General features: G+C 38.6%; 1 protein-coding gene across 14 annotated transcripts in view; it reads right to left on the bottom strand.

Annotated features, from left to right (window-relative positions):
- LOC127579657 (lysine-specific demethylase 2B) overlaps nucleotides 1–17,919 on the bottom strand; it is a 196,989-nt gene that overhangs the window by 173,763 nt on the left and 5,307 nt on the right. For 7 of the 14 annotated variants that reach the window (XM_052032586.1, XM_052032587.1, XM_052032592.1 and 4 more), the window contains exons 1-4: nucleotides 7,309–7,448; nucleotides 5,669–5,807; nucleotides 4,776–4,854; nucleotides 2,986–3,032 (exon numbers count right to left, since the gene is read on the bottom strand). The exons of 2 other annotated variants lie outside the window; for them this stretch is intronic. In XM_052032586.1, coding sequence (XP_051888546.1) covers nucleotides 2,986–3,032; nucleotides 4,776–4,854; nucleotides 5,669–5,807; nucleotides 7,309–7,341 — 298 coding nt within the window. In that variant the 5' untranslated portion in view covers nucleotides 7,342–7,448. Of the gene's footprint in view, nucleotides 1–2,985; nucleotides 3,033–4,775; nucleotides 4,855–5,668; nucleotides 5,808–7,308; nucleotides 7,449–7,476; nucleotides 7,599–7,651; nucleotides 7,676–17,919 lie in introns of those variants that run through there. 5 more of the 14 variants (XM_052032594.1, XM_052032595.1, XM_052032596.1 and 2 more) reach the window with 4 other exon arrangements.

The following is a 17,919-nucleotide window of genomic DNA, read 5'->3' as shown; positions in this document are numbered from 1 at the left end:
TTATTTAAAAAAAATGATACACCATTAACCAATTTTGTTACACAGAAGTTAAGCTGCTTCTTTTTTAAAAACGAACATTACCCCATTTCAGCTTTAAGGAAGCTTTTTCTCCCTCTTTATCCACAAAATGCTAGACTGTAAAAGAATATTTTAAGTAAAAGTAGTTCTTTAACATGTCAAAACAATAGCACTGTGAAGTCCATTCCATTCACACTGCAAGGAAAGCTCCATTTAATACAAAAAAAGAACCCAATATGCACAAAATGATTTCCATTTTTCTCCAACTGCTGTTCCCCAACAATTGAGGAAGTACTATAATTGTACTTATTAGCAAGCAGGAAAAGTGCTTGGCTGAGCCAGTTGTCATTGTCTATTTATATTTACTCCAATCTCCAGTGACTTAAGGTGTTCCTGATCTTCTGGTAGTAGTAACACAATCTCTGTATTTCCGTAAGATATAGAAGGCGGCCACCCAAGTCACGCACCAAAGGCAAAATCATTGTCCACATTAGCAGTCATATTAATAGAAATCATCTGGGAGGGAGTCATTATTTCAGATATTAATCATATAGAAAATAAGTTTTAACTCCCTCAGCTTAACTTCCTGTTTCATATTACGAAATAGGTCATTTCCCTTCAAGCTCATTTTGAAATTCAAAATTCTTTAACATAGGGGAAATGTAAAAATCATATTTGTTCAAAGTCACTTTCTCAATTAATACGACTGTGCAATATTTTGCATGCATACCAAGACTTTTAAGAAGTTGCTTAAATATTTGTATGAATTAATAAGAATAACATTTCAAGCAAATATCAAAAATCTTGACCATGCAATTTTAGTCAATGAAGTACCAGAACACTTTCCACTTGTTCTCCAAAAGTTCTCCACAGCTAATGTTATTTAACACTTTGCCCCAGATGACTGAAGTTAATTACCTGACCTGCTATTAATTGGTTCCTCTGAGAGTTTGTAATCCCAAAGAAATCAAACCTGTTACTTTTTTAAAAAAATGAAGTTCAATTAGCTTTCTCCCACTACTAATTATACTTTACTGAATATCGACTAGTCAATGTTCCTTAGAGTGTTCTTCCCTTTTTCATTTTTAACTTTAAAATGCCATCCAACAGACCATTCCTCCTTCCATCCTCACTGTGTTGTGTTCAACTCATCCCACAGGCAATTATTAACAATAGTGGTATTTATCATTGTTCTGTCATGCTAAAATGTCTTAAAGTGCTTTATATAGGGAATTACTTTCTGGAATGCAGAGAAAATATGTTTATATATTCTCAAGAATATCAAAACATCACATACATCACCCCTTCCCTTACTCGTACAATCCTCAAGAATTTACAATTTCAGTTCACTTCATCATTGCATCTGGCTTCACCTTATTTCTTTTCCTTTTACTCTTCAGAATTGGTTTCTCAGTACAATAACATGGTTATGTATAAGTATGACTAGGCTGTCAAAGGCACACAAAGAAAAATACAAACAAGTAAAAGGTTGAGGAAAAAGAATCATCTTTGGGAAAATTATAGAAAAAAGAATGTTTTCATGCAAGTAGAAATCTTGCAATTTGGGTTAACTGAGAAAACAGGATCAGTTCTCTGCATTTCTACCTTTTCACCAAATGTTCTGATTATACAATAAATGGACGAGTGTTCTCTCTCAATTAAAGAAAATTCACAAGCATTAAGAGCACTTGAATACTCAGCAGATTATGTGTTGACTCGCAACATAAGTGATCATCAGTTCAAAACAGAATATTGAAACAGAATCAAGAAGTATTTTTCTCAAGAAAATGTCTATAGAGTCATCACAACTCTGCTTTAAGGTGTACTTTGTACACCTAATGAAGGCCATCTTTACAACAGCAGGAAATAAAATATCCAGGGGAGAGGAAACAGGAAATGCAGAACTTGGAAAATGTTTTTGCAATAGATTATGAAATACCCAAGAAGATCAATGGATAGCCTTCCTACTTCTTAAGCCCAGCTTCATAATAAACTACAATTCCATACCACATGGTGCCAAGTCCTACTGGTGGTGATATGATTCTGAGAGAGGGAAAAGTAAGAAAAAAGACAGACTACCTTATTTGCGTGGGGGGATGGGGGCAGAGGGTGGATGGGGGATGCAGGGGAGAAGGGGGATTGTGGGGGAGGAGGGGGAGGAGGGGGATTGTGGGGGAGGAGGGGGGAGGAGGGGGGATTGTGGGGGGAGGAGGGGGGATTGTGGGGGGAGGAGGGGGGAGTATCAAGACATGGAACCATAGTCTTAAAACTAAAGCTAAGCCATCTCGGGGGGTGAAAAACACACTGTTATTTTTATATTGAGAGTAGTGACAGTCTAAGAATTCTAGTGAATTGATTTTTCAATGCCGAGTTTGCCTGAATATTAAATGAGTGCATCAGATGATGTGGAACTTCGAGCTGAAGCACCAACCAGCCTTCATCTAAACGAAGAGCAGAACAGATCCGAAATGTCGAATGGCCTGCTTCAGTCTTGTATTCTTTGGCAATACACAACAAAAGTAATCCAGCGTGATCACAAAACAGTGATCTAATTGCAGCCTAATCGCCAGTAACTATAACCCGATTATTTATAATGTTCATATAAATCTGAAAGTACAAATCATAGATCAATTGCAAGGGCATGTAAACTTTCAATGAATTATTAAAGACAACATTCCATATTAACAAGATTATGTCGATATATATACAAATATTAAAACTCAATTTGAAACATGAAATAACCAGTTCATTGTTTGTAGACATAATTTACAAATCAAAAATGTTTTGGAATGCTATCTGTAACAATAATTCGAGTATTTTTCACTGCCCCATTTTATGAACTATGTTCAAATTAGCTTGGGGTTATGGATCTAGGTACCAAATTTAAGTATTTAAGAGTTTATTTTTCTAGCGATGATGTTCGTTTCAGTATGTAATTCAACCTCATACGTTTCAAATTTAACTTACCAACGAAGAGTTTTACATCCCTAATGCTGAAATCGGTATCTGGTGTTCTGCGGTAGAAAGACAAGATATTAAATTTTAGTCTCACATTCCGTCCGTTAAAAATGCTTTAAAACCAGTGACGCACGGTAGCATCGCTCGCCATTATAGTCAGATGTAAGCAGGCTTACCTACAAAGCCTCTATCAATATTATTTTATAATTTTACATTGCATTAATGGGCGCTGGGTTTTATCCAATAGGAGGTTTCCATTTCGGACCCGGGATTTAACTCTGAACTCCAGGGAATTCATAGGCCGCTTAATGAATCAAAATTGACAACCCAGGTAACCATCCCAGGCACTGGTACAACTTGTGTTGTGGTATTTTAGTTACATGAATTCAGCTTGGTCGTCCTAGTCCTTTATTACTCGTGTAGTCCATCGTGGTAAAGCGAGGGGTTGTATAATGAAACACGATCATTCACTGACAAAAGTAAAATTCTGCGGATGCTGGCGATGTTCCACTTTACACCATTATGATTTGTTTTAGAACTAAAATTACTAGATTCTTCCCCCCCTCCCGCCTTTTTTTAAAAAAAAGAGGTACCCCTTTGAAACAGAGAGCTTACAAGATCAGCGTGTTTTTAGGGAATCTTCTGAGGCAGCGGTCAATTATCTGTTCCCCTTCTAATCAAAAACTACCTAGTGGGTGGATGTGACATTAGATAAATTTTGCCACATCTATTAAAGTCTACGATGACCTTCAACCATCTTAGATATTTCAATTCATGTGTTTAAAAGGATTCCGCGTCAGGCGGACAAAAAGGCTTGCGAAGCGTCTTAGCAAGCTTGTATTAGACACGATCTTTCCCAAGATCATGGAGATCGATGTTAACTGTATCTTGATAAAGTTTGCTTTCCCCCCAGTAATGAAAACAGGCACAGGAATTGGAAAGCTATTGAATTTCCGAGAGAGCAAAAATAAGATTCGGAATTATCACCGCCTTAAAACAAATTATGCCCAGTGTTATGCTCACAAGGCCTCGATTGAACTGATTATGAACACTGACGCAACGGGCTCATGATTTAGGTGTGATACATATAAAGATGTCAGCGAAAAAATACGTCTTTTTCCCTCCAGAATCACGTTCTGTTCTTCCCGAGAAACGGCACGTCGCGTGTTTAAGGGACCCATGCACGTTCTTTCAATGTATGCTGAAGAGTAGTTAAACTTTTAGAACTGCTGACTCCGTTGAAAATGGAGATGCGTGGAGAAGTTCCCGTATTTCAACCTCATTTGGCATTCTTTCATGGGGATAGTCGGGTAAAGGGTTAATGAGAGTTTCTGCATCGTGGGTACCGAACTAGAGGAACTCGATAAGATTCATAACTGAAGATTCAAATGTTTATCTTCATTATTACAGTAGCAAAGACGTATCGTGGTTAATTGGTTTAATGAGGCACACCAGAAGAAGAAATATGGCACACTCTGGAAAGTAAATATGAAATATTGCTCTAGAAAGGGTGGTATTCATTTGTTCAACTGTTACTCCAAGGCAAGGCAAAGCAACAGTTCTCCCTCCTTTATGTCGAGAATAATTTGAGATGGGCGGAGAAAGAATTTCTATATCGTAAACCGTCCAGAGATGCGTACACCTAAACACTAGTTCTGCATTACGTCAGTTTCAGGCAATTTCTGATTTTGAATGTTTAATGAGGACGATACGTGCTGAAAAAAAAACATATTGATGGCATTTGCTGAAACGTTAAGAAACAGTAAATGTAATCAAAACATATCTATTTGGAAACTTACTTGATTCCTAGACCATCTTTGTCCCTGAAGATAATGGGGACCTTGATAGTCTCTCTCTGCACATATTCAAGGGTAAAATCTGTTGCAACATACAGTAAAACTTAACTTTAGGACGAGCAGTGAGAAAAAGATCCCAACAATAATAATTATAAACAAGAGATGCAATCGATTCACATATGTACCATGTTAAACAGGGATTTACCCAGGGCTCGTATTTTTGGTCTTATTATATTACATCAAAATAGTATTTGTCACGAATCGTGAGTCCGCGGAGCCAATAATACAACTGCTGCTTAACAATATCTCGCCATTGAATACAAGTTGGCTTCCATTTGTTTAAAAAAACAATTGGCATTGGCCGTGATTCGCTCTTTCCCACCCCCGCCCCATGCCCCACTCCCATTTAACGCTGGCCAAATCCCTGTTGGATAAAATTCTGTAAATATAAACGGGTCAGATAACAACATGCAAATTACAAAAGAAAATAAACGATATCAGTAGGTCTACTTATGGTTATTTTATTTTTGTGGCTAGGTTACGATCATTTACAATCCACACAGCTACATACAGAACATTAGGTTTTTTTTCCTTTCCAGTCATACGTTGTATTTTTTATTTATTAAAAAATATACGTCTCACAACGATTTCTCTGTGCTTCGGATGACATTTCATTTTGAAATGGTTTACATAACAAAATATTTTATACACAGGAAACAAGAGGTGAATTTGAGATCATGACGAAACTCGTCAAACTCATCCCTTGCCTGAACGGCGGGAAATTCGAGAGGCAGAGCCCACTGACCAGCCAAGCTGCAGTACTGCTGCTACACTCGCAATCTGGACGAGATATACAGACATTTTAAAACAAAGAACACCTCTCTTACAATTCTTACCTTTTCCTTTCATAAAGTGCACGTAACTTGAACTGTATGAGTCACTACTAAGCTTTTCCTCCACATCAAAAGTCCTCATGCTGGCTATGTCATCGTCTGAGAGGTCCTCATTGTCATACCGCCTTCTACAAAATGTGCGCTATAAACAGAAGAGAACCAGACCTATATGTAACGCTACACCAGTGTTGAACCTACAGCCAATTCAAATAATAGATTTTATAATGAAACATTGTATGTGTATTGCCTAGATATTAAATTTAACCGTATGAATGTGCACGTTTCCCCCCGAAAACAGCATCACCTTACACAAATAACCAAAGTTTACATTTATGAGACGGAGGCACTGACTGGAGCACGAACTTCATATGTAAATATATCACGTTCAGCATTAACTTCCTTGAAGATGAATTTGAAGTGCCTTTAACATAATAGATTCATAAACGTCCATTTGTCAATTCAAAGACATATACAACTCTTATGCAAATATGAATTTTAATGAAGCTGTCCCACCGCGGTCCTTCCTTCGTAAAATTAGATTTTAATCGTGTTTAAGTGCGTTTTTCTCCCTTTAAGGTTACAAAAATTACAATTGTTGGAACAATTTCATAACTCGTGGTCCAGTTTTTTTAAAGCAACTTGGATACACCTCGTATTAGACTCCTGCTGCCGAGGCACCCTTCAGACCTACTGTGTTACAAATACGGATAATTGGCTGGTCCGTTAAGTGACCGGTTACATCTAATAAAAAGAGGGAATCGCGACGCAAACAGTGCTGGAATTCAATTTTCTGTAAACACTTTTGCAAACATCAGACTTGGACCAACTGGGCGCCTGGTCCGAGTAACTGGACCGAGGCGAGCTTTCACCCAGCAAGATTTGAATTATTTTAATACAATTACACATAAATGAGGGCGGGGAGAGCTTTCATGCAAAACAAAAAAAATCAAAACGGAAAGGTGAAGTTTCGGCTTCCTGATTTTAAGCTGTATATTTTAGGCGCCAGAGGTTTGTAAACACGGGCAATTTTTTTGTGCCCAGCTCTCTCGTCGCTCGGGCGTCCGGTTCGAGATGAGTTCGAAAAGCACAAATCCAATCCTTCGGTATTCGGCTTTTCCGCTCGTCTCTGAGGTAGGTCCCCCTCAAAATAAAAAAAACAGGAAAATCACACGGAGGCGAGGCGAGAACAGGGGATTCGAGACGAGCTCTAAATGTTTTGTTTTTGGGTGAGGAGGCAGGACTAGGCCGAAGAGCCTGGCGGTGGGATGGAGGAGGCCAGCGGGAAGCAGCGCTTCCTCCCGCACACACTGTAAACACACCCGAGCCCCTCACTTCAGCCACTTCCCTCACAACTTGGAACCGTAGCTGGAGCGGAAAAAAAATAAACGAGGGAGAGGGGGCGGGGGGGGGGAGAACATTTTTAATAAAGTCCCCTCCTCCCACCCCCACTGACCCTCAAAATTAAACAGGAAGTCACTACTCAAAAAAATAAAATAAAAACAAGAGGCCATTTCAGCTTCAGTCACACGGTGATTCGTCTCCCCCTCCCCTCGATATTACTACTAGTAGCTGCACAGAGATCCTCTCACTCTCTCTGCTTTAATATGGCACAAAAACTCGTTACGTTACAAAAAACTACAGACCAATCTTCGTCCAGACTCTTTCTCTACATCCATTTTTGAGAGACCATTACTCTAAATCACCAATGCATCACCCAGGATTTTGTGAATCCAAATAACTTTCAGTCACTCTACAGCCCGTGTAAAAAGACACCATTTTTCTATAGGACTCTATTGCATATGACGTCATACATTTCCAAAGCCAGAAAACACCTTACGTCACGTCGTTTTTTCCTAATCATTTTTTTATATAAAGCATTTTCAACCTGCACCCTACGTGCAAAACAAAAACAAGGTAAATTCTCTCCGTTTTCGGGCTTGTTGGAATAAACCTTATATTTTTCCCTCTCTCCTCCTCCTCCCGTACAAATTTGCATCAGGGGTGTTTGCGCGTCCCCGCAGTCCGAGCACGGATTGTGGGAGAGGGAGAGAGGGAGGGAGAGGAGCACGCACGCACAGCGCCGCTTGCACGGCTTCCCCGTGACCCGAGCCAAGGATGATTCCCCCTCCCTCCTCATGCATCGCGGCAAGTGCCCGCGGACCTTCGGCTGCTCTCACTGGCCGCCTGCGTCCTTTCCTTCTCAAGTTCAAGCAGCAGAAGCAGTGGAGTGACACTGGAGAACTAGATTATAGGTTGCATATCCTTCAGTAAATGCAAGGGCTCTGTATGCGTGTGTGTGAGGATTAGATCCCTCTGTACGGGCGTGTGTAATGACAGACCTGTGTGCATGCAACTGATCGTGTGTGTAGGGGGCGGGTGGGTGGAACGGGGTCAATTAAACAATCAAATGACACTGGAGGAATACATTTTCATTTTGGATATCCATAAATAAATAGACGCGTAGGGTGTGCGTGACAGGGGAAAATGTCACTACATATATGTCAATTATTAACAACTGGTAATTTTTCGCATTGAATTCACACTACATTGTTTTGTTAAAATCAGAAATTCAAAAGTTTTGCACATCACCGTAAATGTTCACTTGGTTCAAGTCTCAAATTTTCTTTGCGGAGGTGACATTCTTAAGTAATAAGTCTCTACACGGGCACATTAGGTAATGAGGATACCACGGTCATAATCACAAAGTATATTTAAATTTCCTAACAATTTATAGTTCATGAATTTGTAATGCCATTGTTGTTGTAAATGTTGTTGTTAAACAGCAACTATTAGAGAAATGTTGATTTTTGTCTAGATACCAAAACCAAAGTTGATTTATTTACCAAACAACAAAATTATCTCTGACAGCACTAAAAATTCACCCTTTGGAATAGTTTCACTAATGAAACCATTTACTAATATATCTGTTAAAAGAAAAGTTCTGCAGGTTTCCATTATATAAGTGAACATTCAGTCATAACAGATATTAAAGAACAGATCTTCATTTTAAAGAAATTAGGCACTTTTAAAATAGTTTTCCACTCCACCTAGTTGACAGTTTTTGCTTCATTAATGGATGACATCAAATGGAAAATATGGGATCTTGCTGTGGCAGCACACATACTCATGACATGTCTGTCTTGGTGACAGCTAGCACCTCCTGGTGACTGGCTTTTAGGGGCAGCAGCTTCATTTACTGATCTTGTGCAAAACAGAAGGCCTATTTGGCCTGAACAATCAACACATATTATCATGAAAAATAGAGAAATAAACTACAATTGGCAATACACAGGTTCTTGAAAATCTATACCAGTTGCTGATAATATTATCCCTTCTCCTGTCTAGGAGCAGGATATCTCTCATCGTTAATCATAAGGTCAAGCCTGCAACCTACTATAAACCTGTTAAGTTTTCTCTTCTTGATTCGACCATATCTTCACTGACACTATTACATGGGCCATAGCCTCAAATACAGTTTCAATATTATTAAATGACTGTATAACAAGAAATTAAAGTTTAAACAAAATTAGTTCTCTCCTGCCATGCCATACTTTGAGACTGCATACAAAATGGCCAGAATTTATGAAATTCAGTCCTTAAAAATAAATCATCTTCATAACTATTAACCCATGACCATCTGATTTGAAGGAATTAATTCAGTTGTAAAAGGTATGGCAACAACTTGAGGTGTCTTTCTATTGATAAATAACAACAGGTACACTACCATTTTAACTTTTCACAATATCCTCATTGGAGATAGTGAATCCTGATTGAAAACAACCAGCTTCTAAAGACAGATTTCCAAATATCCAATTAATTTTGTTTTGTGTTTCTATAGACCTCAATTAACTTTACAGCCTACAAACCTATTCATCTTCATTACTAGATGTCTTCTCTCTTTTTAGGATAAAGTCTACTTATTTCACATCATTGACTGGACATAATAGTTCTCCCCTGTCCAGCCTTACATGAAGAAAGCATGAAGGCAGTGTATGTTTTAGATAGGAACCCATGACTTTTGATGGCTAATCTCATTGTTGTATCAATTTACCTACAAAGTGAATATATGTCATCATCCATTTCTCCAGCTTTTCCAGTTCTAAAAACCATAACTTACACATTTCACAAACTAAATCTCTTGCTCCAAACAGAGGTAACATTAGAAATACTGAGTGAAAATATATGTCTGTCTTTACTTCCACAAAGAATAAGACCCCAAGTTCATGATACAGTCTGTCATACTACCATGGTGCATTATGCAATCAAACTGAATATTAAACTTGTAATTCTTTTCATTTTTCTGAAGGCCAGACTGGACACCACAAAATATATCAGTTGCCTCCTACACACAGTTGCTCTCAATCTTAAAACCAAAACAAATAGTTCAGCCAAGCCTTTCATGTCAATATTGAAGCCCATTTTTTCCAAAACATAGCAATCTAGATTTTAAGAATAAAACCTTTCCTAGATAGCAGGAAGATATTTGTGACCAGGGAGGAAACCTGTTCTTTCATGTGCCACAATGCCCAATACCAGGTCAAGTTTGCTTTGCCCAAACAGATCATTCAACTATTGACATAAATCAGTTTCCAGAGAATAAAAAACATCTCCAACAAAATAAAGTTTCTCTGGGTTATTTCTGACACTTTTGTCCAGACCTTGTCAAACATTCTGCATATCAGAAAAAAACAGAAAAATTTCTCTAGCCAAGATCTCTAAAATCATCTTGGCAGTCCCACAGAAAAATTTAAGAAGTATTTTCAAAAACAGTACATTCAGGACCAGATTTGTTAAGGACCAGATTTGTTAAGGCTACTGAAAAAAGCGATCAGGATCCATGGCTTTAAACACAATGTACAAGATCAAGGTTATGTTAAGCTTTTATTATTGGCACATGAAATGGGAACATCATTGGCAAGGTCTTTGTTTATTGTCCATCCACAAAATTCCCGAGTAGTATGCTAGGCCACTTCAAAATCAACAACCTTGATGGTCTTAACATTAGACACAGGCCATATCATGCAAAGATCAGATCTTTTCCCCGAGGGACTTTAGTGAACTTTTTGAATTATACTGGAGGAGGAATAAATGTTGAACAGTACACTAGGATACTTCCTTGCTCATGTTTAAAAGCTTAAGGAGAGATTGATTTCTAGATTGTCTTAGATGAATCATGTACTTAAATCCTGGCTTGCTTACCATGTGTGCTAAAAGAGCAAAAGTTGTCTAAGACCTGATGGTACATTTGTAAGGCTTTTGAATACAAGAGTCAAAGGTGAATCCCTCTATGCTTGAATTTTGCACATCTGGCAACATGTGTGCTAAAGTTTCAAAATGAAACCAATTTCTTTTAAGTATGGCTTTTGAAAATATAGCAGTTTTCATCCTTCTTGGGTGAGAGCTCTCCAAAAATAGCCAATGTTATGTTTTGACAATTAATGGGTTATGGATTTCACTGTAACTTACATCAAAGTGTTAGTAAATTCAGCTCAAGGAGTTAAATTTATGCCAATTGCTTTTTTAAAAAAGCAGCATAGAAATCCAATGAAACACCAATTCAGATTCCTTATGAAAAGATGTGTTGGAAAAATCCAGTAACCATCAGGCCTATTATGTTGACCGCTAATGGAATGGACCAATTATGTCCATTACAGCCAGGAAACTTTCACCCTAGTCGCTGAATTTAAGAGTTTTATGATGGGCTCAGAGGTCAAATATTTATTGTGATGACCAGCTAAAAAAAGCTAAACACTTCTGAAACATGTGGAAAATCAGAAGAGAGAACCCTTTCACAAGGTTAAGGCTGACCAATTGGACAACACTGTGGCACTGCTGCCCCACAGAGCAAATGACCCGGGTTCAATCCTGACCTTGGGTGCTGTCTGTGTGAAGTTTGTACATCCTCCCAGTGACTGTAGGGTTTCATCTTGTTTCTTCCCACATCCCAACAATTTGCAGGTTGGTAGGTTAATTGGCCACTGTAAATTTTCCCTAGTGTGTTGGTGAGTGGTAGAACCTGGGGGGAGTTGATGAGAAAGTGGGTAGAACAGGAAAATTGGATTATTGTAGGATTAGTGTAAATAGGTGGTTGAAGGTTGGTATGGACTTGATGGGCCAAAGGGCCTGTTTCCATGCTATATCTCTCTATGGCTCTAATTTCAGAGGGTCTATTGTTCCTTGCGACATTAGAGTTCAGTCAGTAGCAGGTCTGTCATTTAAGAGGTTATGGGTTCAAGTCACATTACAGAAAATTAACTTATAGTTCAGTACAGGACTGAAGAAGCATTGCACTATTGGAGATTGTACCTTTCAGCTGAGATATTAACTGAAGGTCATATCTACCTTCTCAGGTGGATGCAAAGGATTGCATGCTGCTATTAAACTCATAGCAGGGCAATTCTGGCCAATACTTATCCCATAATCAATATAGGTAAATATGTATTTTTGGTTATTATCTCACTGCTTTTTATGGGACATTGCTGTGTGCAAAATAGTTCATACAGCAATGACAAACTCAGAAGGTAACTTAGGACATTATCAATACTCTAATCTCACACTTATTACTTAAAAGGCATCAATAAATAGAATTAGCTGCGTGCTTCAAAAAGTTCTCTCGGTTTTGTGACTTGGGTCCAGAACAAGTGTAGGAGTAATAATTTCCAATCCAACTAACTTTTTCTTCTTTTTAGGCAGTTATTACCATACTGGCTACTCCACATGGCCCTAATTGATCAAATGGCTTGATGGAAACTTTCCTCATTCCTTAAAAAAAACTTATTGGGGCAAAATGCCTTCCAGAAGAGGGGAAAATTATCACAAAGAAGTCTGTTGAAACTACACAAGGATACTTCATTACAAAGTACATTTTCATTTTGTACACAATCATATACCTATTACACTCCCCCATATAAAACTGAGCATTTGAATTTTAAAGCATAGCTGAGAGGCTGGAAGCATCATTAACAAGGCAGTAACACCAACAATGTGTCCTGATTTATATACAATAATACAACATATTACAGATACGAAATTGTTCCTCAATGGAATATGAACTCATGTATAGCACAACTGTCCTGTAACTTTTATTCAACAACACTGCTACATGAAGACTCCATTACTGAGCCCATTGTTTCTTTACCACCTCGAAATATTTATTTCAAACCTCTGTACAATCAAGGAAAGGAACTGCATGGTAATTTGCCTTTTCTAATCCACATTTGTCATGAGCAAGATATTTGGTGATTTCAGAGATTTAACTTGATATCATCCCATTTGGGTGGTTCAGCTACTTAGAACTTTACTGGGCCATCAGAAGAGGTTAATAAAATGCTCATAGAGAAAAAAATTGTTCCTCCAGGCTGTAATGAAAAATGCATTCTGTATTATGTGCAGCCATGAAACTATTTTCATAGTTTATGCCACATGCTTTTTGACAAAACTGATTAGAAATCCAATGAAGCACCAAGTCAGATTGCTTAAGGCAGCTAAGCAGTTTTTAAAATCTATCTTAGAACTTACCAACATTCAATGTAGAACAGCGTTGACTTCTGGATTACAGCTTTGTTAATATTTGTTTTGTGCTATGTTACATTAGCATCAATGCTGAATTATCACTAAATAAGACCAAGATGATACAAAATAATTTGTGAATGCAAGGGTTCAAAAAGTGTAGATGGAGAAAGCTTGAGTGGGGCTTAAATACCAATTGGAGTCATTATGGGGAATGGCAGAACAGGGTGGACAATTTTTCATTGGAGTTTAGAGGAATAAGAGGCCACCTTTTGAACTATGTAAGATTCTGAGGAGCTTTATCACCAGCCAATCAACAAGCCCATATGGTACAGGATTTTCCACATTTAAAAAGATAATAGGGTGCCAACTATCCCATGAAACAAGAGGGGACCTTGATGGTAGGACTAGGAATTCCCAGGATAGTAACAGCTCCTTAAAAGAAGCATCTGGAGGTGTCATCACTCAATTAGAAGCACATGTCGGGCAGGAGGAGTGCTGAGTTTGTGGAATGCAGGTAGTACTTGACTCCTCCCACCTTATACTTAATCCCCAGCCACCCAATGCCTGGTCCGGTTCACCAGCCCCATCCATTGCAGTTCCAGGACCTTGGGGTCCACCTGATGCCTGGCCCAGACCAGGAATGCAAGGACCAAACTTAGATAACAATGGAGACCCAGGGACCAGCCTGGGTCTGGGAGCAGAGACACAAGGATCAGGTTGCACATGATAATGGAAAATCAGACCCAGCAACCAGGCTGATCTGGGACCTTGGAACCAAAGACCCAGGGGCCAGAGAACCAAAGTTGTAGGGATCATGTCGGGAGCACCTGAACTTCTCCACCACATGGCTACTTGATGACTCCATTACTGTCCAATCCAGATCCACATCCAGCTTTGGACTCTGGAGTACCATATTGGTGTCCACGGTGTCATTATAACACAGTTAAAGCTGATGGGTACAGGTTTATCACTATATAACAAGGTCTTCAAGTACTGGTGGGCAGAGATGTGCCACTATCATATTCGTACAGTACTGATGTGCAGCCACAGCATAGAGTGTTAGTAGGGATCAGTCTCTTGCTGACAGTAACTGTAATTTCAAGGAGCTCTTTTAAATAGTTGGTGCAGACACAATGGGCTAAGATTCTCTGAATTACCAAGATTCCCCCCCCCCCCCCAATGTTTTAGTGAAAAGCACTCCCAAATAAAACAATTGATGCCAAGTGCAGTGGTTATTGAGCATGGACAAGGACAAAATGTGCCTAACTTCCTGATTTAGGGCAGTGGGAAATATTTATCATCTGAGAGGAAGGTGTGAAAAGAGATTTCAAAAAGAAAATTCTTAGTTTTTATGCCACTAGGATCGGTGCTGGGTCTCAGTATATTTTACAATTTGTCTCTAACAGAATGTTACCATTTATAGTGGGGAAAACTGAACTCAGAAATAGGAATTTGTATATAATAATACAAAATTGTTATATATGGCAATGGTAACACCATATCTGGAGTACTGTGTACAGTATTGATTTTCTTATTTAAGGAACAATGTCAATGCATTGAAAGCAGTTTGCAGAAGATTTAATAGACTGATTACTAGAATGGGCATGTTGTTTTACAAGAAAAGTTTGACAGACTAAGGTTGTATCTGCTACAGTTTAGAAGACTGAGAGGCAACTTTACTGAAACATGTAACATCATGGGAGGTCTTGATAGGATGGATATTGAGAAGATATTTGCTCTTGTGGGAGAATCTAGAAGTTTAAAACTAAAGGATTGCCCACTTAAGACAGATGAGGTGATTTTTATTCCTCAAAGGACTCTGAGCCTTCAGAACTCTTTTCTCAAAGGGTCGTGGAAAGCAGAATCTTTGAACATTTTCAAGGCATTGCAGATAAATTCTTGATAAGCAAGAATGTAAAAGGTTACCAGGGATAGACAGGAAGGTGAAGGTATGGTTGTATTCTGTTCAACTGTGGTCATATTGGATGGGAGAGCAAGCTTGAGAAGTCATGTGAGAACTCCTGCTCCTAATTTGTATGTTTGTATGTGTGTAGAGCTTATCAAAGCCCAAACGTTGGGAACTGTAGTTTTTTTTTTAAAAGTCATATTTTAGGAATGGGTAACTGGAGATATTGTATTTCTTTTCTCTCTTTCACTTATTTAATATTATTTTGTACAATGCTCACAGTTACAGGAGAATATTACCCATTGAGATCTTGCTGCTCCCAGATGTCCTATTGTCAGTTGAGCTTGTTGTGGCCCCACCAAGAAGAAGCCCCATCCAAAACATGTTTCTAAATATTGGAATACAATGTTGGCAGGTTAATACTGCATGGCTGTTTCCTCTCATGGAGGATTTAGAGCTCAGTGTCATAATTTCAGAATCAGGTGTTGCCTATTTAAGACAAAGGATAGGTGTTTTTTTTCCCTTGCAAAGGGTTGTGAAGCTTTGGAGCTCTTCCTCAAAGGGAAGTGAAAAGCAGAGTCCATGAATAGTTTAAGGACAGAGGGAGATATATTTCTTGATAAAAGAATCAGATGATCATAGATATTCAAAATGCTCTACCCCAGAGCTGCAGTTGTTGAGTCATTGAATATATTCAAACTGAGATGGGCAGAGCTTTGAACTCTGGGGGAGTCGAGATTATGAGGATCCGACAGGAAAGTGGATTTGAGGCCATGATTAGGTCAGCCTATTGAATGGTGAAGCAACCTCTGACTCCTGGCTCTTATGAATACAGCCTGTTTCTGCACTGTACATCATATGTAATTCTATATAGTAACATAGTTGTAGGCTCACCTTAGCTAGCCTTTATGAAATGATTATGTTGGCTGATAAAATACAAAACATCCTCTCTAACCACATCCCAATCTATATTTTTTGTAAAGATGGTTCAGAAGCAGTGGATATAACCAAGGCTTCAATAAAAATTGTTTAATGGCAACTTAGGCAGATGAAAAATTCAGTTACCACATTAAAAAACCTAATCCCGTGGCAATTCCAGAACACTAAGTACAATGCACAAGCTGAATCAATTTACATATTATACATTTAGCCTGCTAAGTTTTGGAGGCTGATAAAGTACTCTAAGGTGGCATTTTAAATAAAAGGTTTACAGTTCTGTGGATGGTAGGGAGAAGACTATGAGGTTCCTAATTTTTAGGAACAGGAGCCAAAATTTAGAATGAAATGATAAATTAAAAGTTAATGTTTCAATTAAAAGAAAATGAATACCCCAAAAGACACTTTTATGGAAGAACTAAATGCACGAGAAATAAACCACTGAGACGAGGAGTTCAAATTGAAAAAATACTCTTATAATTTGAATCAGGAATAATAAATTGCAATTGGAAGTACAGCAATAAATTCAACTAGTAAAATCAACCAGCTAAACCTCTGATGTTTTGTTTAAAAAAATGGAAAAGAGAAAACTCAGCAATATTTTGCTCAGCCACTCAGCAAAACCACCATGATTATTCTCAACATCGGTGCCCTACAAAACTACGTCCTCAGTCCCCTACTCTATTCCCTATATACTCATGACTGTGTGGCCAGATTCTGCTTTAACTCAATCTACAAGTTTGCAGATGATACCATCGTAGTGGGTCATATCTCAAATAACAATGAGTCAGAGTACAGGAAGGAGATAGAGAGCCTCATGACATGGTGTCATGACAATAATCTTTCCCTCAATGTCAGCAAAACAAAAGAACTGGTCATTGGCTTCAAGAAGGGGGGCGGTGCACATGGTCCTGTCTACACCAACAGTACTGAGGTTGAGAGCTTCAGGTTCCTAGGAGTGAACATCACCAATAGCCTGTCCTGGTCCAACCAAATAGACACCATGGCCAAGAAAGCTTACCAGCACCTCTGCTCCCTCAGGAGGCTCAAGAAATTTGGCATGTCCCCGTCGACCCTCACCAATTTTTACTGATGTACCATAGAAAGCATCCTATCTGGATGCACCACGGCTTGGTATGGCAACTGCTCTGCCCATGACTGCAAGAAAATGCAGAGCTGTGGACGCAATTCAGCACATCATGGAAACCAGCCTCCCCTCCATGGACGATCAATACTTGTCACTGCCTTGGTAAAGCAGCCAGCAGAATCAAAGACCCCACCTACCCAGACATTCTCTCTTCTCCCCTCTCCCATCGGGCAGAAGATACAAAAGCCTGAAAGCACATACCACCAGGCACAAGCACAGCATCTATCCCACTGTTATAAGACTACTGAATGGTTCCCTAGTACAAAATAAGATGGACTCTTAAACTCACAATCTACCTTGTTATGACCTTGCACTTTACTGACTATGTGCACTGCACTTTCTCTGTAGCTGTTACACTTTATTCTGCATTCTGTTATTGTTTTATCTTGTACTACCAAAATGCACTGTGTAATGAATTGATCTGTATTAGCGGTATGCAAGACAAGTTTTTCCACTGTACCTCGGTACAAGTGATAATAATAATAAACCAATTCCAACCAATTCCAATGATTAGAAAATAAATAGAAATGTAATAATAAGAAATCTATTATCATTAGATTTGAATATGTGAGCTTTTTAAAAATTGATGAGTGAACTGACTGCTGGACAAACAGTGTTAACAGATAAAAACTGAAAAAGGACATACTCAACAGCTCAGGTAGCACCTGTAGAGAGGGAAACAAAGTTAATATTTCAGATCATTGATCATTTTTCAGAATCTCCAGATTTTTGCTTTCAGATTAGCGCTAACTA

The sequence above is a fragment of the Pristis pectinata genome, chromosome 17 (assembly GCF_009764475.1).
Source record: "Pristis pectinata isolate sPriPec2 chromosome 17, sPriPec2.1.pri, whole genome shotgun sequence".
NCBI classification, from domain to species: Eukaryota; Metazoa; Chordata; class Chondrichthyes; order Rhinopristiformes; family Pristidae; genus Pristis; species Pristis pectinata.
Note: the sequence above shows the minus strand (reverse complement) of the source record. Positions and strands in the feature narration are given on the sequence as shown.